At 37.9% G+C, this 25,784-nt stretch overlaps 1 protein-coding gene across 1 annotated transcript in view; it reads right to left on the minus strand.

The window, feature by feature from the left end:
- Nucleotides 1-222: 222 nt before the first annotated feature.
- The window catches only part of Oseg4 (intraflagellar transport protein Oseg4), an 86,619-nt gene continuing 61,057 nt past the window's right edge, over nucleotides 223-25,784 (minus strand). Inside the window, exons 16-24 of the mRNA XM_076212764.1 lie at nucleotides 25,268-25,471; nucleotides 24,916-25,059; nucleotides 16,784-16,979; nucleotides 14,012-14,224; nucleotides 13,706-13,823; nucleotides 11,629-11,775; nucleotides 11,334-11,494; nucleotides 8,196-8,320; nucleotides 223-1,401 (exon numbers count right to left, since the gene is read on the minus strand). Coding sequence (XP_076068879.1) covers nucleotides 1,224-1,401; nucleotides 8,196-8,320; nucleotides 11,334-11,494; nucleotides 11,629-11,775; nucleotides 13,706-13,823; nucleotides 14,012-14,224; nucleotides 16,784-16,979; nucleotides 24,916-25,059; nucleotides 25,268-25,471 — 1,486 coding nt within the window. The 3' untranslated portion in view covers nucleotides 223-1,223. The remainder of the gene's footprint in view (nucleotides 1,402-8,195; nucleotides 8,321-11,333; nucleotides 11,495-11,628; nucleotides 11,776-13,705; nucleotides 13,824-14,011; nucleotides 14,225-16,783; nucleotides 16,980-24,915; nucleotides 25,060-25,267; nucleotides 25,472-25,784) is intronic.

Below are 25,784 nucleotides of genomic sequence, written 5' to 3' on the forward strand. Positions count from 1 at the left end.
GTACTGACATAGAAAAGGGTTTTAAATGGATTTTAATGTATATGTATTGGGAATGTGCTTTGACTCAGTCACCCCCTCCTCTTGGGTATATATTGTATGTATGTAATGCATGTTTGAGGGCTGTGGATGATGGTGCATGCATCAACTTTGATTAAATAAGTATCTAAACCAATGTTCTTTAAACTAAGTTGTTACTCATATATAGGTCACAGTAAAAGACTTTTTTTCAATATAATATAATTTATTACACATTGTATGTATGTATTACACATTTCCTCCAATTGTTTCAAATATTTGTGCATAAAACTGACATCTCAAAGAATCACAGTAACATAGGTCTGGAACTGTATACATATCCAGTACAAGATTTCCTTTTGGCAAGCAGAGAAGGTGGAACATCCAAACAACAACTTGTACCAGTGCATAGTGCTTGCATGCCAGTATACTTTCTGAACTTTCATATTCAGTTGTACTACCCACATTATTGACAAGGTATCTTATTATATCTAACAATGATCCCCTTATAGTAATTGTTGTCTTTAATTTCAATGACTAGTATGAAACTTTGGACTGTTGTCTGTGCATTAGTGTGGGGCTGTTTCTGTGTCACCACCTGAAAATAGTGGGAAGTGGAGAGTAGTTGCCAGTTGTCAGCTCTCCTTATGTGAAAAGGGGGAGGAAATGCAAAACAGAGAGAGTCTTTAGGCCCAAAGATGAAGTGCCAGCACCTTGGGGTTGCACCTCCAGATAAGGGTGAGAGGGTTGGCAGATTTTGAAAATGGGCAGCAAGGAAATGATTCTCTGCCATCCATCTTGCAGGGCTATCAATAGCAGGTACCTGTCATTGATCCTTGGTTTCCTGATATCAATGGTTGTTAGAAACTGGAAGTATGTTCAGATGAAAAAATAGTGATACATATGTGCAGGTTCAACATGTTTAAATGGAAAAACACTGAGTCGTCTGGCAAAACACAAAAAAACATAAATATTGTGATAAATAGTATTTTGATTTACATGCAGAGACCAAGAGGATGAATGGAAACCACAAGTGATATCCTACACCAGGATCATCCCCCCATCAATATGTAACTGGGGAAAATCTGCACCAAGAATAATCAAATTGATTGTGATGTGATGGCATGTTTGATATAAATGAGCTGATGTGGTGATAAAGTTGATCAATATGATCAAGTTCTAAGTTCTATAAAACATAAAATTAAACTCTACTGTGAATTTATAACAACATGGCATAGAGGACAGTGGGATCGCATGGTCATATCCTGCTCAAGAGCTGAGTGTCGACAGGCTGCACAGGTCCAAACAGCTGTGAGATCCATGATGGGGCGGCCAGTAACAATACAGGTGGCAAAGCGTGTATTGCAGCTGGGACACACACTCACCCTATGCAAAGAAAAATAACATAAGTCTGGAATCAGACAAGAAATAATGGTCTCAAACTGTTAGGAAGTAGATTCAATTTGGAAGTGGGTAGAAACAATTTTACCAACTGTGTAGTAAATGAATGGAAAAAGCTTCCTGCAGAGTCAGTGCAATGTAGTACAGTTTGAAGTTTTAAGATTTATTTAGACTAACACCTAAGCAATATGCTGCAATACCTTCCATTTATTTTATTTAAAAATATCATAGTGGAGTGATGATTGTGGAGATGGGTCTGATGACTGCACTTGTAGCAGGATCAAAGGAGGGATTAAGGAGGTTAGTGACGGAAGTTGGGAAGGTGTGCAAAAGAAGGAAGTTCAAGATAAATGTGGGTAAAAGCAAGGTGATGAGATGTACAAGGTGAGAGGAGGGCAGCAAATTGAAAGAGTATTAAAGGAGAGAGACTGGAGGAAGTGGATAGCTTTAGATACTTGGGTGCAAATATGGCAGGAAAGGGAGGAGTGGAGGTAGAGGTAGAATGTTGATTGAGAGAAGCAAGTAAATGCCTTGGGGGATTAAAATGAGAAATAGACATTTGAGAATGGATGCCAAGAGGAGATTGTATGCAGGAGTGATTGTGCTGACAGTACTGTATGGGGCAGAAACATAGAACATAAGAGAGGAAGACTTTACCTAGTTATATTATATGGGAAGAGAGCTATGCTCATAGTGAACTATCTTTGTATCTTTCAGCATCTAGTTTATTCTTAAATTCTTGTATAGTTTTTGCACACACTGTTGCCTCATTAAATTTGTTCCAGGCATCTACCACTCTGTGTGGGAAACTATTTTGTTTTTTCAGATCTCTTCTATAACTATCCTTTTTGAGTTTCTTTTCATGTCCTCTTATTTTTCTTTTATCCCACTTTAATAAATCTTCTCTGTCGAGGACTTCCATCCCTTTCATAATTCTGTAAATGGCCAGTAGATCTTCTCTTTCTCTTCTTTGTTCCAGGGATGGTAGTTTGATTTTGGACAATCTTTGTTCGTATGTTCAGTTTGGAGAGAGTTGGTGCCATTTTTGTCATTGCTCTTTGTATTTTTTCTAATTTCTTTGTATTCTTTTTAGTACTGGGTGTCCATAGTGTCACAGTGTACTATCTTGGTCTTATCAATGTAACTAATATTTTCTTTACCATTTTTTCATCCATGTAGTCAAAGGCCACTTTAATTGATCTTAGTAAATTGAAGGTTTTTCCAACTATTTTGTTGATATGCTTGTCTGGTGACATGTCTTTGATGATAATTACTCCTTGGTCCCTTTCCGAACTAACTTTATTTCTACTTCCTTTGTACCAATTTTATATTGCCCTGATAATCTATTTTTACTTTTTCCAAATTCCATCATACATTACTTGATGTTAAAATTCACTTCTCACTTTTGACTCCATTCCCAGACTTTATCCAGGTCTCTCTGTGGTGATTCACAATCTTCCTCTGTACTTCCTTTAGTAGTTTTGCATTATCTGCACAGAAGTTCATATATTCTACACCTTCATGTCATTTACATATATGGGAAACATTATCGGAGCCAATACAGAACCTTGTGGGACTCCACTTATCATTTCTTCCCAGGTCGAGATTTTGTCTCTAAGTACCACCCTCATTTTTCTCCTGTTCAAGAAATCTTCCATCCATTTCAATAACTTTCCTTGTACACCATCTATCATTTTGATTTTTCTTAGTAGCTTTTTGTGTGGTACTTTATCAAATACTTTACAAAATCTAGGAAAGTACAATCAACCCATCTGTCCATTATTTCTATTAGCCTCGAGTAAAAGCAAATAAAGTTAGTGGCACATGATCTTCAGTGTCTAAATCCAAATTGTTTTGGATTCAGTATATTATTTTCTTCCGGATGTTTAATCCATCTACTTTTGATCAATTTTTCACATTTTTGCTATTGTGCTTGTAAGGGAGACCGGTCTATAGTTTGTTGGCTTTTCCTTCCCCCCAACCCTTTATATATTGGTACAATATTGGCATTTTTCAATTCTTGTGGTACCTTTTCTTCTTTGAGTGATCAATTATCTTATATATTTTGTCCATTAGTTCATCTATAATTCTTTTAATATCCAATATGCAATTCCATCCAGACTGTGTGATTTTCTAACATCAAGGTTTTTTTTATTTGGTCCCTTATTTCCTTCTGTGTCACAGTTATTCCTTTCATTGCGGGGGATCTTTCTGTCCTTCCTCCCAATGTTGTGTATTTTCAATTGTGAATATAGATTTAAAATGTTTGTTCATAATTTCAGCCATTTCTACATCTATATATTCGTCATTCCCTTGACACAGTTTCACTATTTCTTGTTTATCTTTTAGTTTACCATTCACATACCTGTAGAATAGTTTAGGTTGGTCTTTGCATTTGTCTATTATGTCTTTCATAGTTTCTCTTTTTTTCCCTGCATATTTTTACATATTCATTACTTATTTTTATATCTGTTTGCCACTTATTTTTTTTCTTTATTCCATCTTTTCCAAGCTTTATCTCTATTCTTTAGCCTCACTACATTTTTTGTTGTACCAGCACTTGATGTACACCCTTTCTTGATTCTGCTTTGGTACATATTTGTCTATTCCCTCTTTACAAATTTCTTTTAATGTTCTATTTCTCTTCCATCTTTGTTTCTTCATTTAAGAAGTTTTCCCAATTTACATTTTGAAAGAATTTTCTGAGTTTCTCAAAATCCGTTTTGTTGTACATTAGTCTTCCTTTTCTATGATTCTCATTTCTTCTCAAGTCAATTTGTTCTTTTAGTTCAAACTATTAGTATGTGGTTACTCTTCCCAATTGGTGTCTTGTATTCCATTTTATCCACAATTTGAGGCTCTGACATAAATATTAAATCTTGTTTCAACAGTTCTTCATTGTTTCTATACCTGGTATTTATCTTTACCCATCAAGTCATTGTGTAGTCAATGGTCATATCCAGTAGTATAGTTCCCCAAAGGTCTTCACCTTTCACTGTAATTTCTTCCCAACATATTTCTTCTGGGTTAAAGTCACCCATAATTACTATGTTTCCTCCTTCTTTCAGTAATTCAATTAATGCATTCTTTGTGTCTTCCAAAATTTTGGAATGATCACTCTCTGTCCAAGAGTATGTTTTTGGGGGCACATATATTACTACAAATTTTCTACTTTTCATTTCACTATTTTCAACTTTAATCTATAATCAATTCCACATTATTTTTTCCTCCTGTTATCTTTGTCACATTTAAGCTTCGCAGTAAAAAACATCGACTCCTCCACCCTGTTTCACCTTTCTATTTTTCATCCAATGATTGTATAAACCTTGTCCCACAGTATTAGATGGTAGTGGAGCTTTTAATTTCATCTCCACAATTCCCATTATCTCTGGTTTCTCTACTACCAGATAGTCATTCAATTCATTTAGTCATGACATGCCATCTATATTAGTATACATTATTTTGAATTTTTTTCTTTCTCCTTTTTGTTTGTTACATTTCCTTTTTTTATATACCATTTCCTCAGCCTCAGGTCTAGTTCTTTTCCCTCTCTTTTTCATCATTCCTTTTTTTTTTTATCCATACATTTTTGTAATTTTCACTATTTGCCAGGTTTGCTGTTTTTATAGTACTTCTGCTATCATTTGAAATCTTTAATTTTTAGTGGTTTATATATTTTTTTCTTTAGAGTAATGACCTCTATATACTTCTTTGTCCATTACTTGCCCTTCCTCTTGTATCTCTTTCAGAATTTCTTTCTCTTCTTTTTCTTTTTGGTATCTAGGTATGTTTTTCTTTACTACCACAAACTACTATGCACTTTTTTATCCACTGTGTCTCTGACCCAATTATCTTTTTCCTTAATTACTTTAATTACCATTTCTTTGGCATTTTCTTCCACTTCTTGCTGTACTATTCCATTAAATTATTTTTTTATTTTCTTGTTCCACTTTCCATTTTAATTTTTTATTTCTTGGAGATCTGTCTCTTTGTTTCTCCAACTTTCTCAATCACCCCTTGTAATTGTTCTTTCACTTCTTTTTTCAAAGGCTCATTTTTGTTTTTAGCATCATTTTTTATTTTTTTGTTTTCACTGTTGACTATGTTTAATTCCTTTTTTAGATGATTAATCTCTGTTTCAGTATAAGCTTTTTTTTTCTTTTTAGCTGGTGTCTCTGTATTTTGCCCAGTATTCAGTTTTCAGATCCATTAGTTCCTCTACCAATTCTAATCTCCCAATTTCTTACGACATTTTTATACCTAGATTCTCTTTCCAATTCTAAACCTCCACCTAGTATTCACTTTCTTTTATAAACCCTGAAAATACATTATTATCAAACCTTTGAGTTGACATTGGGGTTTCTACCACACAAGACTTTTTAGATATAACCCCCAAAGGTGATTCCACTCTGCTTACATCTAATTTTCTCTTTGCTGGTTCACTCTTTTGTCTTTCTCCTTCATCATCCTCCATTTTGAGAGAAGCGAGTTAATGCCTTGGTGGATTAAAAAGTGTAATGAGGAAAAGACATTTGGGAATGGATGCTAAGAGGAGATTGTATGAAGGGATTGTGCCAACAGCACTGTATGGGGCAAAAACATGGAACATAATAAGAGAGGAAGAGAGAATTTGAATGTGTTTGAGATGAGCTGTCTGACAAGTATGATGGGGGTTACTAGGCTGGATAGAGTGAGAAATGAGATGAGGAGAAGAACAGGGGTGGAAAGGGAGTTGGGAGATAGGGTGGTTGAAAGAGTATTGGGATGGTTTGGACACATGGAAAGAATGAGTGAAGAAAGACTAGTAAAAGAGGTATGGATGACAGATATGGAGGGAGTGAACATGAGGGGGCGACCTAGAATGAGATGGATGGATGGGGTGAAAGGGGCTTTGGGAAAGAGGGGAATGTCAGTTGAGGAAGGACGGGAGAGGACAGAAGACAGGGGTGGATGAAGAATGGTTGTATATGGATGATGTTGTGATGCATGAGGTGGAATAGGTGGGGAGATGAGGGGTGATGAGGTAGTATGTGTGAGCAAAATTTGATGCAGCCTGAAGGGATTTTTCCCCGTCTTCTCCTTTTCCGCATGAGGGGACGGAGGGGGGTCGCCGATTTAATGAAGTGGCCTTGCTGTGGATGTGTTGTGTCTTATGACACTGCTTCTAACCCAGGGCAGTGGACAAAATGCAGGGATGACCCATCATCCAGGAGGTGCCAAGATAAGAGGGAGGGTGGAGGGGAGTGGAGTGTATTAGGGATGGAATGGATGGGAATAGTTTTTATGCCTTTATTTTTTGGCTACCTCTCTTGTAAGGGGGAAAAAGCCTTTGGTATATGTATGTAACAATAATGTTGAATTTACTTTATCATTTCAGTGACTTGATAAACACAGCTATCCCAAATGTAAATACAAGCTAGGTGTTTCATTCAAATTTATAAAGAAAAAAACGCTGCACTTCTTCTTTTGTAAAAAACAATTACATACATACACACACATGTCCTGATACATCCAAGACTGGAATCTGTGTCAGTAGTATGGTCCCCGCACAGAATGAAGGATATAAACAAGATTGAGAGACAAAGGACAGCAATCAAACTGGTCCCCAGCCTGGCAGATAAACCATATGAGGAAAGACTAAAAGTGATGGGTCTACCAACATTGAAAGATCAAAGAGAAAGAGGTGACATGATTACAATATTCAGGTTACTAAAAGAGATAGATTGCATTGATAGAAGATAGCTCCTGATTAAAGATGGGAGGGCTTAAGAGGTCATACATACATATACCAAGGCTTTTTCCCCCTTACAAGGGAGGTAGCCAAAAAGGAAAAGGCACAAAATCACTCCCACCCATTCCATCCCTGAATACACTCCGCATCCCTCCACCCTCCCTCTTTTCTTAGCACCTCCTGGATGACGGGTCATCCCTGCACCTTGTCCACTGCCCTGGGTCAGAAGCAGTGTCGCAAGACACAGCACATCCACAGCAAGGCCGCTTCATTAAATCGGCGACCCCCCCCTCTCTGTCCCCCCATTGCATAAGAGGTCATGGAAGTAAATTAAGAAAGACCATATGTTAAATAGATGTGAAGAAATACATTTTCCATATAGATGTGGAATAGCTTAGTAGGTGATATAGCCCCAAGCTCAAACAATACACGAGTTCAAATCTAAATATAATAATTGGAAATCAAAGATATAGATTAAGTTGGAACCATACATGAATTTGAGTCTAGATATGTTAGAAAATTAGAGAATAGGAGATGGAACCCAACAAGTATTTACCTAGTTGTTTTGCTCCTTTCTTGCATACTACAACTAGGTAAATACACCAAATGCCCTTTTCCACCTTATCACTTGAGAGGTGGTGAGGCAGCAGTTAATTTCTATTCAGCCTACTTCTGTATGCTACTTCATATCTTACCCCATCCCCCTCTTTAATGAGAGATGAGATGGAGAGGACAGCAAGTCTTCAAAATTGGATTTATTGCAGGTAAACAAACTTAAAGTGAAAGCATTAGTATTTTGTCAGCAATCCCTGAAGAGATAGTCAGACATGGTGAAGGAGAGATATAAGGAGGCCAGTAGATTGTTAGGATAGTAGGAGTTAAAAGTGATCTACATTTTTTTTAATGGAGACTGGTCTCTAATCATAAAAGAATGCTTAATGACCATGGTCTGCAGAGATGTCACTGAAGTTTCTAAATTACTAATTGTATAAAATTTGAGAGGGAGAAAGAGAAAAGAGTATAAAACAGAAATACTGAAGTGACCTACCAATCAGGAATCATTGTTTCACAATTGGTGCACTCAGCCCTATTGCTTCTTGAGTCCTTAGGACTGTACTTCATGAAGATACTCATTGCTAAGTCTTCATATGCTTCTTGTCTTGTATCAGGAATCTAAAAAGAAATAACTTGGTTTTAATAATAAAAAAAAAAATTAACAGCAATATGCATACATGAGTACAAGTGAATTTAAAATTCTGATTTCATGGCTCTCCGTATGGAGTCTCAATATAGTAAGTTATCTGACCTTACCCATATATGGGGATTCAAATTCTGCTGCTTGAAGTGTGTGTGTTGGATATATACACAAAAAAAATCCCAGTCCTGCCACACTTGTGAACAGTACTTCCTGTACTGTACAAGATATTTAATATTTTTTCCTAACGTTTTATAATTTTTTACTCTATGCAGAAGATGAAAGGAGGGTATTAAATAATTGTTGAGTTAATTTGGAAGGGTTATTGCACCATATCCAGAACTGTCAAAACCTGGATGTCCCTCTGGCTCTATCAACCTGGATACAAGAGGGATTATTTTATTATCAGCTAACTTATGGAAAAAGGCTTATGACTGGGTAGACAGGAAGACATTATGGGAGGTATTAGAGATATATGGAACAGGAAGAAAGCTGTTAAGAGCAGTCAAGAGTTTTTATGAGAGTAGTAGACCCTGTGTTAGAATTAGAAATGTAGAGAGTGAGTGGTTTGAGGTAAAGGTGGGACTTTGCTAGTTAGGAAAATGAAAAGAGGTTTAGGAGTGGGAAACTGTGGTTAGAGGGGCCCTTTGGGCTGTGTCAAATTATTATTCACACATACTCCCTCACCAGTTTTCCACATAGAGTTTTGGACAATTGGAACAAACTGGATAATGAAATAGTATGCGCAAAAACCATTCATGAGTTTAAAAGCAAACTAGACACTGCAAGATACAATGGCGGGACACCATGAGCATAGCTCCCCTTCCCGCAAAATACAACTAGGTAAATACCCCCCCCCTACCCCACCCACACCCTTCCATGCATCACAGCATCATCCATACACAACCATTCTCCATTCACCCCTACCTTCTGTCTTCTCCCATCCTTTATCAACAGACATTTCCCTCTTTCCTAATGCCCTTTTTAGCCCATCCATCCTTCTCATCCTAGGTCACCCTCTAATGTTCACTCCCTTTACCTCTGCCTTCCACACTTCTTTTACTAATCTTTCTTCACTCATTCTTTCCATGTGTCGAAACCATCCCAATACTCTTCCATCAACCCTAATTCCCAACTCCCTTTCCACCCTCTCACTCCTCCTCACTTCCTTGCTTCTCACTTAATCCAGCCTAGTAACCCTTATCATACTTCTTAGGTACCTCATCTCAAACACATTCAAACTCCTCTTCTCTTCCACTTTTATGTTCAATGTTTCTGCCCTATACAGTGCTGTCGGTACAATCACTCCTTCATACAATCTCCTCTTAGCATCCATTCCCAAATGTCTATTTCTCATTACACTTTTTAATCCTCCAAGGCATTTACTTGTTTTTCTCAATCTACATTCTACCTCCACCTCCACTCCTTTTCCTGTCACATTCATACCCATTTATCTAAAACTATTCACTTCCTCCAGCCTCTCTCCCTTAATACTCACTTCCAGTCTACTGTCACATTCTTCCCTTGTACATGTCATCAATCCACATTTATCTTCAACTTCCTTCTTTCGCACAAATTCCTGAACTTGGTCACTAACTTCTGTAATCCCTCCTCTGATCTTGCTACAAGCAGTGTCATAAGCAGACAACAACTGACTTATCTTCCACTTTTCTCCATTTTCTTTAACAATCTCCAATCCCTGACTCATTACCCTAGCATTTACCTCTCGCACCACCTCATCCATGTATAAATTGAACAGCCAAGGTGATATAACACATCCCTGGCGAAGTCACACCTTTACCTTAACCACTCACTCTCTCAATTTCTAATTCTAACACAGGCTATACTACTCTCATATATCTGCAATACCTCCCACACTGCCTTCCTGTCTACCCTGTCATAAGCTTTTTCCAAATCCATAAAGGCCCAAAAAACATTCTTATCTTTTCCTAAAGCTTTCTCACATATCTACCTTACCACAAAAATGTGATTCTGTCCTAAACCCACACTATTGCTCTCCTAATCCTCTCAATCAAAACCCTCCCATAAGCCTTCCCAACTACACTCAACAAACTGATCCCTATGAAACTACTACACTCACACTTGTCCCCTTTTCCCTTGTAAAGAGGAACTATACAGGCACTGAAAAATGAGTAAATAAATGAAATTCTAAGACAAAAAGACTGCAATGAAATCCCCCTAGGAGCAACACTCTCACCTCTGCTATTCAATCTCTTCATAAGTGATCTCCCAACCTCACATCTAATTTTCAATAATTCACTCACACAAGCAGATGACCAGACAATCCAATACAGGAACAACAAAACATAAGAACCCCCATTACACAGCATAGCTCCCAACAATCAGCAAAAAATATACACTTTACAAACTATACAAAATAAAGCACTGAAAGTAATAACAAGATTTATCAAAACTACCCCAATAGGATACATGCACAGACACTAAAATCCTCCAGAAAGACTATATGAAAAATGAAAACACCAACAATATACAACAACTACCACCTGTACCACACAATACATCCACACAAACAAATTTACACTCAAATCACTAAATAAGCTCTTCACGACAGACCACCAAATTCAATACTTCAAAGCCTCCTGCACTCAGAATATCTATCCACACATTATCAACAAAAATAAGCATGGCCACAGAATCAAATAGCCCTTGATACAATCATCACACACATGATGCTGAAAACATAATATCCTACAATAACAATCCCCAGACAATAACATAGTATTTCTTCCCCAAATGACCAATAAGCCCTCTTAATGGCTATTACTGGTTACCTGGAAACCATAGGTCTCCTTCAAGAGAAACCTGGGGCAACAGATTGATTTATTGATCAAGTGTCAGCCCCAGTAAAATTGCTGATGGGCTTTGGAGAGAGACAACAGGGGAGATAAACCTCTCCAATGTTCTTTCCACAGAATATTTTAGATAGGTGCACTAAATAGGAAGACTTACTTCAGTGAGAGCTTCCAGTTTAATGAAAGCTTTTGAACAAGTAGCAAAGGCACGATTAGCACATGATGCTAATGCCAACAAGGAAAATATTTCCTCAGGGTCTATGATGCCCTCGTATTCCCGGAGATGCAAACAAGTCTTCATTGCTGCATCTACATAACCTGCACAATTAAAGAAATATATTACCCTTTTGTATATTCAGTAGTTTAAGTCAGTAAAAGACAAATGACCTGTCACATTATTAAGTGACCAATTTCAATTCTAAAACTTTTTCAAAGTAAAATAAATGGCACACCTTCATAAAGCTGACGATGTGCAAGGAGAAGGAAGTGGTTAGCCTCAGCACCTTTCCAAGGACTGTCTAGGTGACTACGTCCACTGGTAATTTCAGACTCCACCTCACCATCTAACAAACCCATCAGGGCAGCACTCTTGCTTGCCTCTGTTGGATAGAATCAGTAAAACTGTGATGAAATAAATCTTGAGGAAGGATTATATATAATTTCTTTATAACAGATTCAGTATTAGGGAGGTATAGGGTGCCAGGTAAGAATTATAGTAGAGAGATAATGTTGAAGGTTTGTTTAGATATAGTTAATGATAGTAAACAGTGTTTAAGATGAGAGCCAAGCATAAGTATACATAGCAAACAAGGAGATCAGCAAGTCTTGGAAGTTAGCAAGAGAGAAGTTAAAAATATTTGGATTAGGAAAGATGCAAATGAAGAAGAATTTGCAGAGATATGGAAGCTCTTGGAGGAAGGCAGATTAAAAAATTAAATGAGTATAAAAGAAAAAGAGCAGCTCTTTTTTTGGTGAGTTTTCAACAGAATTAAGTAGAGAAGAAAAGGTAAAAGGTGATAATGGAGAGATAATAATGGAAGAGATGTCAGTAAGAGGAAGATGGGCAGAGTATTTTAGAGAGTTGTCAAATATGAACAATAGGAAGGGAAAGGTAGTTGCAGTGGGAAGTGCTAAGAAAATGAGAGTGATGAATGAAGAAAATGAAGGAGAAATAAGAAAAGATGAGGTGAAAGCAGTTACTAAAATGATGAGAGTAGGTAAGGCACCTGGGTTGGATGGGTGTCAGGTGGAGTGTCTAAAAAAGGGAGGTACAGTGATGGTGGACTGGCTGGTGAGGTTGTTTAACATTTTGTCTAAAAGAGGGTAGAGTGCCGGAGGACTCAAGGAGTGCATGTACACTTCCACTTTAAAAGGGAAAAGGGGACAAGTGTGAGAGTAGTAGTTTCAGAGGGATCAGTTTGTTGAGTGTAGTTTGGAAGGCTTATGGGAGGGTTTTGATTGAGAGGATTAGGAGAGGAACAGAGGCAGTAATTGGTGAGGAACAGTGTGGGTTGAGGACAGGTAGGGGTTAGGTGGATCAGACTTTTGTGGTAAGGCAGATATGTAAGAAGCCTTTGTTTTTGGCTAGCTCCCTTGTAAGGAGGAAAAAGCCTTTGGTATATGTATGTACGTATGTATTAGTGTTGCAAAGTTATGACTAAGGGAGTATGCGCAGTGCAGCCAGAAGTTGCCCACTGGACACTGATTTTACAATTTAGTTAACTGAAGGAAGGTTGAGGCCTCAAGGTGCCTATCCATATAGGGAACAAAAACCTAGTTCTTTTGTGTTAGTTAAGTTAGAAATACAGTGTAATTTGTGTACCATGATTATTGGGTGGAGGTCTATATTGAATGATAATTGTAGGGTTGATAAATTTTGGCTTTGGAATATACGACTGGTGGATTTCATGAGTAGGTAACCTACAAGCCTTATCCAAAGATTCAAATCATTTCATATACCAAAGTCAATGTCATTCTACCACAATCTGTTCATATATCTAAACTTTAATAGGGTCAATTGGACTCTGGTAAAAAAAAAAATTCTATTGTAATTCAATCCTTGTGTAATGGTAAAAAAAAAATAGATATTGTGACACAGAAATGAAAAAATAATATTTGTTTAAAATAATAAAACCACCTTTACACTTGAACTACCTTTGTCCCATAGGAAAAAGTGACCACGTAACAATTGAATTTCAGTTAATGGATGAAGAAATACAGACAAGGAATGAATCACACAGGCAAGGGAGAATCAATTTTGGAAAGATTGATTAATTAGTGTAGATGAAATTCTTTGAAGAAGGAAACTGGGAGGAATTCATAAATGCCTCCCAGTTTGCTGGTATGTGATGGAAGATCAACAAGAGGTCAGAGTGAAAAAAAGAAAAGGCTAACTTTTTTGAAAGATGTTAGGAAGTGTAGCTTTCTAAACTTGTAGAACAAGTTGAATGAAAATATAAACTAGCTAAGTACATATAGACAAACACATACATTTTCTAGATACACCCAGCTGCTATCAAGCTTTCTCACCTCCTTTCATTGTAGTTTTCATTTTAGCATTGTGTTCCTCAACAAGCTGAGCAGCAAGTACATACAGCTTTTTGACTCGAAGGGGCTTAGATTTCTTCTTCCCTTCTTCCTCCGCAATCTGTGGTTGTCCAAGCAAACCATATTAATTGCAGACACCTATGATTACCAGCACCAAAAAAGTATTATACATGACTGTATTACTAAACTCATATATATTGGAAATAAACATGTCTTAAAAGTACAAGTATCCAAATACAATGGAGCCATGAATATCAGCACTACCTTCAAGTTTTTGTTTTGACTTACTCCATATAAGAGCTTAGCTGCATCTAAGAGTTTGTCTGCTTTCCTGTAGAGCTCAATTGCCTGAAGGCGCTTTCCCTTCTCCAAAAGGTGGGATGCATAGCGGGCAAGAAGGGCACCAATCTCTGTGACATTGTGCTGCTTGGCTAACTCAACAGCTTCATGCCATTGGTTGAGAGCTACACAGGTGTCAATTGCTGATTTGATGTGGTTACACTACAGGAGGAATAAATATACATTAGTTTATCCAAGATCTTAGGATATTCATACAGTTTAGATGCATCTGCACTGACTTGACTATAAATATAAATCTCTTTTGCAGACAAAAAAGTGAAGTTATGAATACAAATAAAATACAAATAAGGTACTATTGAATGGGGATAACATTAAAAATATGCATATGTGAATGAAAAAACATAAGATTTTCATGAGTATACTGGAGTGTATCTTAACATTTTCTAATCAATCTATAATAACCTGGTTTAACCACAATTGTCCATGTGCTTTTCATAGTTTTTAATCCTACACCTATAAAACCATGATTTAATTACACTTGTTCTGGAGGCTTGCAATTGGTACCATACCCTTAAAGTCCTGAGAATGATTAACAATTACTTTTTGTCCCAAATCATGGCCTATGCCAACCCATAATTTTTTTACATCAACAAGAAATGTCAATACCTTGCTACTTTTAATTCCTCATGGGATTTCTGACACATAGCCAATATTCAAAAAGCAAAACAAAACATCCTTTTCTACAGAGAAAGCAGTTTTACTGCCTCTTTTTCTGAAAAGGCAGCTTTTGGTTGACACTTTCACCAAAATCTATCTTGGACAATCCTCCTGGTTCTGCCTCCTCTGACTTACTCATGCCTTACATCCAAATTTCTTCCAAGATTTTTTTTTCCTGGCCTTGAGGGTTGGCAATGGAAAGTGAATGGCTTGAAGGAAGAAACACATGTGGAAGAAAAATGGATGATTCTGATGAAAATCTAAAAGTAGATAAATATGTCCCAAAGCAAAAACAGGAAAAGGTGTATATTAAATTCTGGTTTAATAGAAGGTGCAATGAAGTGAAAGACAGAAGAGATAAAGCTTGGAAAAGATGGAGAAAAGACAAAAAACCTAGAAAGTGTCAAATATATATTAATCAAAGGAGCAAATATGTAAAAATATGCAGGGAAGAAAACAGAAACTATGAAAAAGACATAACAGAAAAATGCAAGGATCAGCCAAAACTATTCTATAGATATGTAAATGTTAAACTAAAAAACGATCAGGAAATAGTGAAACTATGCCAAGGGAATATGGAATACACAGAAGATACAGAAATGGCTGAAGTCATGAGCAAACACTTCAAGTCGGTTTTCACTAGAGAAAATGTACAACATCAGGATGAAGGGAGAGAAGTGAAATCCCCCCCATGAGGGAAATAATAGTAACACAGAAAGAAATAATGGACCAAATAATGAATCTTGATGTCAGGAAGTCACATAGCCAGGATGGAATAGCAAATTGGATATTAAAAGAATGTAAAGAAGAACAGACAAAATATATAACATAATAAATTGCTCACTCGAAGAAGGAAAAATACCAGAAGACTGGAAAAATGCTGATATGTCAATTTATAAAGGAGCAAATAAGGAAGACCCAACAAATTACAGACTGGTTTCCCTTACAAACACGGTAGCCGAAATTTGTGAAAAAAGTAATAAAAAGTAGATGGATAAAACATCTGGAGAACAATATACTAAATCTAAGACAATTCTGATTTAGACAGGGAAGATCATGTACCACAAATTTTATCTGTGTTTACTCAAGACTACTAGATATAATACAGGAAAGGGATGGATGGGCTGACTGTGCTTTCCTAGATCTACAAAAAGCTATTGATAAAGTCCCTCACAAAAAATATTTAGAAAACTGGAATCCATTGGAACAATACAAGGTAAACTACTAAAATGGATGGAGGAGTTTTTGCATGGAAGAAAAATGAGGGTAGTGGTCAGAGATACGAGTTCTATGCAGAAAGAGGTAATTAGTGGAGTTCCACAAGGATCATGAGATTCTTTGAAGATAATGCAAAATTGTTAAAGAAAGTGAGTACTGAAACTAGGTAAATATAACTAGGAAAAATACCAGTACTGAAACTAGATAAATACCAGAAGACTGCTAATTTATAAATATGGAAGACCCAACAAATTACAGACTGGTTCTCCTTACAAACACAGTAGCCAAAATTTGTGAAAAAGTTATAAAAAGTAGATGGATAAAACATGTCTTGAGTTGTCCTCTCTTTTCGACCCAGTATATTGTTACTATAACAGACAAAAATACAGTACTACCTCTCATTAACGGACATTAATTAGTTGTGTTTGCGGTGTTTTCGCTGTGATTTTGGTGTTTTTGGTGCTGTTTAGTGTGTGCAATCACTAAGCCACCCAAAAACCACTCCAAATCAATGAATTATTCACCGTTACCCCCCTTTTAGTCTGTTAATGAGAGGTAGTACTGTATATGAATCTCTGCAACTTTAAATATATACTAAGGTAACAGCTAGATATTATTGCATCGTGATGTAAAGATGAGTCCCTACTACTACATAAATAAGTGGATACTTATAAGAGAGAGAGAGAGAGAGAGGAAACAGACTGTCATACCCTCTTCTATGATCACTCACATTCTCTACATCATGCACAATTGAAAGAAAATCACAAAATCCATTCTTTTGGTTTCAGGTGATAAACTATCAGTAAAAGAGTAAAAATAACCCACCTTCATGTAAGCCTTGACTGCTTGCTGAGACATACCAACACTTGCAAACATGTCAGCAATCACAGGCAGAAGGGAAGAGTTTTCAGAAAGAGATTTTACCAGAGATTCTAATGCCTCAAAGTCCTCCAGTTGGTAGTAACACTGTGCCAACATCTCATGGTTATGCGCTTGTTCAAAATGTTTTACGGCATCATCCCTTAAAAATAATAAAAACAAAAATAAACATATAACAATATATATAATTTACACAGCACATACTTGTTGCTGAATATATTCTAAGGAGCACAATGCTTTTATGTTTTGCAAATCAGGGATGATCCGTCATCCAGGAGGTGCTAAGATGAGAGGGAGGGTGGCGGGGTGTGGTGTGTATTCAGGGATGGAATGGGTGGGAATGATTTTATGTCTTTCCCTTTTTGGCTACCTCCCTTGTAAGGGGGAAAAAGCCTTGGTATATGTATGTAAATCATATAAATAAACTTGTGAAGAAAGTAATGAGGGAAATAAAGATTAGGATATGACAAATGGAAGAACAGATGAGGAAAAAAGTGAGGAAAAAATAGAGGCTTAACTACCTGCTCTTTGTTTATACAGGTCGAAAATAAAAAATCTGCCATTCAGATATTCCGAAACTTCAGTTTTTCAGTAGTGATCTTGGTATGGTCAGTGAGCACAATTTCAAAGCTCCCACTATGGTTTTTCAACTCTTCCTAACATTAAAAACAGACATTGGATCAAAAAAGCAGATGTATGTGAGGAAATCTATGTCAGAGGGAAAAGTTACAAACTTGATTACTTGGTTTAAACTTCGTGCAAGTGAAGGGATTGAGATTTCTGAATATTTGTCGAAGGCACAAACAAAACAGTTTCATGAAGGGCTGGGATTAACACACAAGTGTGGTTATTGTGATGGTTGGCTGCATTGTTTCAAATCTTGATATGGTTCATAATTTTGAGTGGTGTGTGGTGAAAAACATTCAGCAGACATTGAGGTGGCTGCTGAATTTGCTGCAGATTTGCAAAGTTACTGATGAAAAATTAATCCATTCAAAATGGTGATGCACATTTTTAATATAATTCTGTTTAACCCTGAACAGGGAACGTCCACATTTATGATTTTGCATGGAAGTTGTACCACTTCTGGCACGCCCACTTTTAGAAACAATAAAAACCAAAGGTTTATGGGAAGAAGTGCTCCAAGTTATAAAGTAAAGTGGGTGTGCCAGAAGTGGTACAACTTCCATGCAAAATCATAAATTTGGACGTTCCCTGTTCAGGGTTAAAGGCAAAAATTTTCATACTGCTGAAGTTCTGAAGGTGGCCTCAATCAATCGAGAACCACTTTAGTTCTAAGCACACCCCCTCAGACCCATAAAAAAATTTGATCTTATATATATATATATATATATATACACATATATATATACCAAAGGCTTTTTCCCCCTTACAAGGGAAGTAGCCATAAAACAAAGGCATAAAATCCACTCCCACCCATTCCATCCCCACATATTCCACTCCTATTCACCCCCCTCCCTCTCTCTTATCTTGGCTCTTCCTGGATGATGGGTCATCCCTGCATCTCACCCACTGCCCTGGGTCACAAGCAGTGTTGCAAGACACAGCACATCCACAGCAAGGCTGCTTTATCTAATTGTCAATTCCTCTCTCCATCCCCTCATGCAGAAAGAGAGAAGACAGGGAGAAATCCCTTCAGGCTGCGTCAATTTATAATTCAAACATACTCCCTCACTCCCCCATCCCCCACCCACTCCTTTCCATGCATCACAGCATCATTCATAAACAACCATTCTCCATTCACCCCTATCTTCTGTCTTCTCCTGTCCTTCCCTAACAGACATTCCCCTCTTTCCCAATGCCCCTTTTATCCCATCCATCCATCTAATCCTTGCTCACCCCCTCATGTTTACTCCTACCTCTGCCTTCTACACCTCTTTTACTAATCTTTCTTCACTCATTCTTTCCATGTGTCCAAACCATCCCAGTACTCTTTCATCATCCATATCTCCCAACTCCCTTTCCACCCCTGTTCTCCACCTCACCTTCTTGTTTCTCACTCTATACAGCCTAGTAACCCCTATCATACTTCTCAGGTGCCTCATCTCAAACACATTCAAACTCCTCCTCTTTTCCTCTCTTATGCTCCATGTTTCTGCCCCATACAGTGCTGTTGGTGCAATCACTCCTTCATACAATCTCCTGTTTGCATCCATTCCCAAATGTCTATTTCTCATTACACTTTTTAATCCCCCAAGGCATTTACTCGCTTCTTTCAATCTACATTATACCTCCACCTCCAGTCTCCCTTTCCTGTCACATTTACACCCAAGTATCTAAAACTATCCACTTCCTCCAGTCTCTCTCCCTTAAAACTCACTTGCAGTTTGCTGCCACATTCTCCCCATGTACTTCTCATCACCTTATTTTACCCACATATATCTTCAACTTCCTTCTTTTGCAAACCTTCCCATACTCTGTCAGTAACTTCCTTAATCCCTCCTCTGATCCTGCCATGAGCGCAGTGTCGTCAACAAACAACTGGCTTATCTTCCACTTTTCTCCAATCCCTTTAACCATCTCCAATACCTAGTATTTACCTAGTTGTATTTTGCGGGAAGGGGAGCTATGCTCGTGATGTCCCGCCTTTGTATCTTGCAGTGTCTAGTTTGTTTTTAAACTCATGAATGGTTTTTGCGCATACTATTCCATTGTCCAGTTTGTTCCAAGTGTCCAAAACTCTATGAGGAAAACTGTTTTTCTTCAGTTCTCTTCTATAGCTATGTTTTTTTATTTTCTTTCCATGTCCTCTTGTGTTTCTTTTGTCCCAGTTAAGTAAGTTCTCTCTATTGAGTACCTCTGTGCCTCTCATGATTCTGTAGATGGTCAATAGGTCACCTCTCTCTCTTCTTTGCTCCAGTTTAGCCAATCTCTCCTCGTATGATAGGTTTGCAAGTGCAGGTGCCATTTTTGTAGCCACTCTTTGGATTCTTTCTATTTTCTTTATATTCTTTTTGGTACTGGGGGACCACAATGTCGCTGCATACTCTAATCTAGGCCTTATCAATGTAACCAATATTTTTTTCATCATGTCTTCGTCCAAGTATGTAAACGCCACTTTTATTGATCTTAGCAAGTTGTAAGTCTCCCCGACAATTTTGTTAATCTGTATATCATAGGACAAGTCGTTCGTGATAATTACTCCCAAATCTTTTTCGGATCCTACTTTCTTTACTTCTTTGGTTCCAATTGTATATTTTCCTGATATTCTGTTTTTGCTTTTTCCAAACTCCATTATGCTACACTTCTTAGTATTAAAGTCCACTTCCCATTTCTGACTCCAGTTCCATACCCTATTTAGGTCTTCTTGCAGTGCTTCACAGTCCTCATCAGTTTCTATTTTCCTTAGCAGTTTGGCGTCATCGGCAAAGAAGCTCATGTAGCAGTTCACGTCCTCATCCATGTCATTCATATAGATAGCAAACATTATTGGTGCCAGCACAGATCCTTGCGGTACTCCACTGATCACCTCTTTCCAGTCTGAATATTTTTCTCTGGGCACTACTCTCATCTTTCTACCAGTCAGAAAGTCCTCTATCCATTTTAGTAGGTTTCCCTGTATTCCTCCTATGTGTTCCAGCTTTTAGTAGTTTTCTGTGTGGTACTTTGTCAAAGGCTTTTTGCAAGTCTAGGAATGCACAATCAGCCCATCCATTTCTTTCTTGCACTATGTCTATTAGTCTTGAGTAAAAGCATATTAAATTTGTGGAGCATGATCTGCCTTGTCTGAATCCGAATTGTCTTGGGTTTAATATGTCATTGTCTTCCAGATGTTTTACCCATCTATTCTTGATTATTTTCTCACAAATTTTGGCTATGGTGCTTGTTAGTGATACTGGCCTATAGTTGGTGGGTTCTTCTTTGTTTCCTCCTTTGTGTATTGGTACAATGTTAGCGTTTTTACAGTCCTCGGGTTTTTCCAGTCCTTGCGTTTACCTCTTGCTCCACCCCATCCATGTATAAATTGAACAGCCAAGGTGACACAATGCATCCCTGGTGAAGTCCCACCCTTACCTCAAACCACTTACTTTCTCCATTTCTGATTCTAACACATGCTCTACTACTCTCATAAAAAACTCTTGACTGTTCTTAACAGCTTTCCTCCTAACCCATATATCTGCAATACCTCCCACAGTGGCTTCCTGTCTCCCCTGTCATAAGCCTTTCCCAAATCCATAAAGGTCCAAAAAACATCGTTACCTTTTCCTAAAGCTTTCTCACATATCTGCATTACCACAAAAATCTGATCCACTCAACTCCTACCTGTCCTAAACTCACTGTTCCTTACCAATTACTCCCTCTGTTCCTCCTGTTCCTCTCAATCAAAATCTTCCCATAAGCCTTCCCAACTACACTCAATAAAATGATCTCTCTGGAACTACTACACTCACACTTGTCCCCCTTCCCCTTGTTAAGTGGAATTATAGAGGCACTTCTCCAGTCCTCTGGCACTCTACCCTCTTTTAGACAAACATTAAATAACCTCACCAGCCAGTCCACCATCACTGTACCTCCCTTTTTTAGATATTTCGGGTGACACCCATCTAACCAAGGTGCATTACCTGCTCTCATCTTAACTGCGTTCACTTCATGTTTCCTTATTTCTCTTTCATTTTCCTCATTCATCATGGTCATTTTCTTAGCACTTCCCAATGCAACTACCTTTCCCTCCCTATCCTCCTTCATATTTAGCAACTCCCTAAAATAATCTGCCCATCTTCCTCTTACTGCTGTCTCTTACATTATCATCTCTCTATCCAAACCTTTTACATTTTCTTCTCTACTTGATTCCAAAACATCTTTTTATTACTTTAAAAAAATTTCTGTCATACTCTTACACCATTTCACATCTGTTCTTCTCTTTGCCTCCTTTATCTTATGCTTTACTTCTCCTTTCTTTCCTTTGTACCTCTCATATGATTCTCTCATCCTATTTTGTAACCAATGTGTGAATCCTTGCTTCTTCTCTTCTACAACCTTCTTTGCTTCCTCATCCCACCACTAACTACCCTTCCTTCTAATTCTTCCCATCCTCGTTGTTCCATACACCATCTTTGCACATACTGTGACTTTCTCCTTGAACCATCCTAATTTCTCCTACACTCCTAGTTCTATTCTATCCTTCACTCGCTCCCACTCCTCTCTGTTTTTTTTGTACTACTTCTCCTTTTCTTTCTCATTCACGCAATTTACTTTAAGCACCTCCCTACTTTCTGTCCTTTTCCTCTTTCTCCATTTATCTTCCATTCTCAACTTACCTTCCACCAAAGATTGATCTGATATTCCCCCATTCTCTCCCCTTGGAATATGTAAATCTAAAACTCTTCCTACTCTTCTCCGGTTACCACTATGTAGTCGATTAATACCCTATCTACCACCCTTCCATTCACCATCCTCTCCCATGTGTACTTATGCTTGACTTTCTTCCTAAACACTGTATTTGCTATCATCAGCTCTCTTTCTACACACATTTCCATCACCAACTCTTCACTATGATTTTTCCTGGAACTCCACACTTCCCAACCACTCCATCTATTGGTTCATAAGTGTATGTATATTATATATATATATATATATATATATATATATATATACATATATGTAAATATATACATATAAATATACATATATATATACATATATGTATATATATATAAATATATATATATATATATATAAATAATAAATATACACATATACCAAAGGCTCTTTTACCTCTTACAAGGGAGGTAGCCAAAAAATAAAGGCATAAAAACTACTCCCACCCAATCCATCCCTATCACACTCCACTCCCCTCTACCCTCTTCTCTCCCTCTTAGCTTGGCACATCCTGGATACAGGTCATCCCTGCATCTTGTCCACTGCCCTGGGTCAGAAGCAGTGTCGCAAGACACAGCACATCTACAGCAAGGCCGCTTCATTAAATCGGTGACCCCCTCTCTCCGTCCCCTAATGCAGAAAAGGAGAAGACGGGGAGAAATCCCTTCAGGCTGCGTCAAATTTTTCTCACACATACTACCTCACCCCCCATCCCCCTACCCATTCCACCTCATGCATCACAACATTATCCATATACAACCATTCTCCATTCACCCTGTCTTCTGTCCTCTCCTGTCCTTCCTCAACAGACATTCCCTCTTCCCCAAAGCCCCTTTCACCCCATCCATCCATCTTATCCTAGGTCGACCCTTCATGTTCATTCCCTCCACATCTGCCTTCCATACCTCTTTTACTATACTCGTTGCATTGAGAAATGGCCATTAGGGCAGAGCACTGGGAGTCCCCCTGTGTTGCCACATATAATTATTTTATAAGTTTAGTTTATTTTATAATTTTATTTTATATTTTTATAATGTTGCCGCATATAATCATATTATAATTTTTTGTCACACACCACCACTGAGGTAAAAATCAAAGCAATGTTTTCTATACAAAGGTTTCGTTTCCTCGAGTCATAGACATGGCATATGAGCAAGAGAGAGCGATGTTGCCGCTACATCTATTCTCTGGCCCCACCCCCTTCACACTGCATTCAGTGTGAGCCGTGTGGGCTATGTTATCTGTGGAGATACGGCAACACCGGGAAATCTCCTAACCCCGCCTTAGCAGTTATTGCGCTGAATATAGTCTTTCTTCACTCATTCTTTCCATGTGTCCAAACCATCCCAATACTCTTTCATCCACCATATTTCCCAACTCCCTTACCACCCCTATTCTCCACCTCACCTCCTCATTCCTCACTCTATCTAGCCTAGTAACCCCTATCATACTTCTCAGACACCTCATCTCAAACACATTCAAACTCCTTCTCTCTTCCTCTCTTATGCTCCATGTTTCTGCCCCATACAGTGCTGTTGGCACAATCACTCCTTCATACAATCTCCTCTTAGCATCCATTCCCAAATGTATATTCCTCATTACACTTTTTAATCCACCAAGGCATTACTCGCTTCTCTCAATCTACATTCTACCTCCACCTTCACTCCACCCTTTCCTGCCACATTCGCACCCAAGTATCTACGACTATCAACTTCCTCCAGTCACTCTCCCTTAAGGCTCACTTCCAGTCTGCTGCCATTTTCACCCCTTGTACATCTCATCACCTTCCTTTTACCCACATTTATCTTCAGCTTTCTTCTTTCACACACTCTCCCAAACTCTGTCACCAACTTCCTCAATCCCTCCTCTGATCCTGCTACAAGTGCAGTGTCGTCTGCAAACAACAGCTGGCTCTCCTCCCACTTTTCTGGAATTCAAAGAGCAGCAACAAAAATGGCACCTGCACTCTCAAATTTGATATATGAACAAAGACTGGATAAATTACATCTATCAACACTGGAACAGAGAAGAGAAAGAGGTGATTTGCTGACTATTTACAGAATTATGAAAGGGATGGAAGTTCTTGATAGAGATGACTTGTTAAAATGGGACAGAAGAGAAACAAAAGGACACATGAAGAAGCTAAAGAAGGACAGTGACAGAAGAGATTTGAAAAAGAATAGCTTCCCACACAGAGTGATTGATGTCTGGAACAAACTAAATGGGGAAACAGCGAGTGCAAAACTATACAAGATTTTAAGAACAAACTGGATGTGGAGAGATAAAAAAAAGGGTCACTATGAGCATAGCTTGTCCCGCAAAATACAACTAGGTAAATACTCATGGCTCATGATGCCTACATAGGCATCAATGTATTCTAGGGGTTAAAGTCTTGAAAGATTGTGTCACCGTGTTGTTTTGCTCAAACGCCACACCACAGATGCAAGTGGATGCTGACTGGGAAAAGTTTGCAGTACATGATTAAAAAAAGAGTAAGTAGAGAACAAAATTCTACAGTCACCAGAGAACTAGGGGTACTTGGTTGCTAGTCTAATACTGGTAACCTCTACCCCCAAGGCCTACAAAGAACTAATCATTGGGTTATAACAAGGTGGGTGATTTTTGGGTTGTTCTATGGTGGGAAATATGATACATATAAACTTGAGAAACAGTAATACCACAGCTGAAAAATAACAATAATATAGAATCATCTACACAGAGTTAAGATTTTTTCCTACCACTTATGTCTGTCTGCATAGTAATGTCCAATGTTGTTCAAGGCTTCTTCCATCTTGACATCATCTCCAGAAGACCCACCCTTCAGCAACTGCACTACTCTGAACCAGTCACCAAGTTTACGCCTTAGTGATATTGCAATGTCCCTGATGAAATTGAGGAAATAATCATTCAAGTATTATCCCTGTCTTTATGTTTATACTAACAAATTCTGCAGTATAGTTTATTATATCTAGTAGAAACAATCAGACAATATCTTTACAGTTAAAGAACATCAATCCATTCTCCAAGCAATTCTTTCAAGATATTTCATGACACAACAGCCAAAACTTTCAATATTTCATGAATACAAACCTTCTGTCCACCTCTAAGTACAACTTCTCAGCTTCATCAAAGTCTTTGAAATATGCTGCCACTTCAGCTCTTCTCAAGGTCTCATTCTGAATGTTAGCAATCTTTTTGACCAACAGAATACCAGGGTAGTCTTTACACCGTACAAATGCTGCTTCAGCATTTTTTAGGTCAAGTTTCTCCAGTGCTGCCTCAGCTAAAAGACGCCTGGTACATTAAGATTTTATTATTAGTTTAAGTTTACACATACATACACACACCAAAAGACACTTTCCCTCTTATGAGATTTATGAACATACATGAATATATAACTTATATTCCTGTTTGGTGGTTGTTGTTGGTTACCAGAAGGCTGAAGGTCTTCTTCATGAGAGACCAAGGGTAACAGATTGATTGATTGAACATAAGAATTTAAATTGTTTTCTCTGAAAAATTTGAGCTCTCAACCAATTAATCCATTGCCCTGGTTTTCTCTTTCATGGGGTTCATGGCTCCCTTGAAACTGGCCATAGCCACTGGT

Source organism: Oratosquilla oratoria, chromosome 30 (assembly GCF_046742065.1).
Source record: "Oratosquilla oratoria isolate Oo_2021 chromosome 30, ASM4674206v1, whole genome shotgun sequence".
NCBI classification, from domain to species: domain Eukaryota; kingdom Metazoa; phylum Arthropoda; class Malacostraca; order Stomatopoda; family Squillidae; genus Oratosquilla; species Oratosquilla oratoria.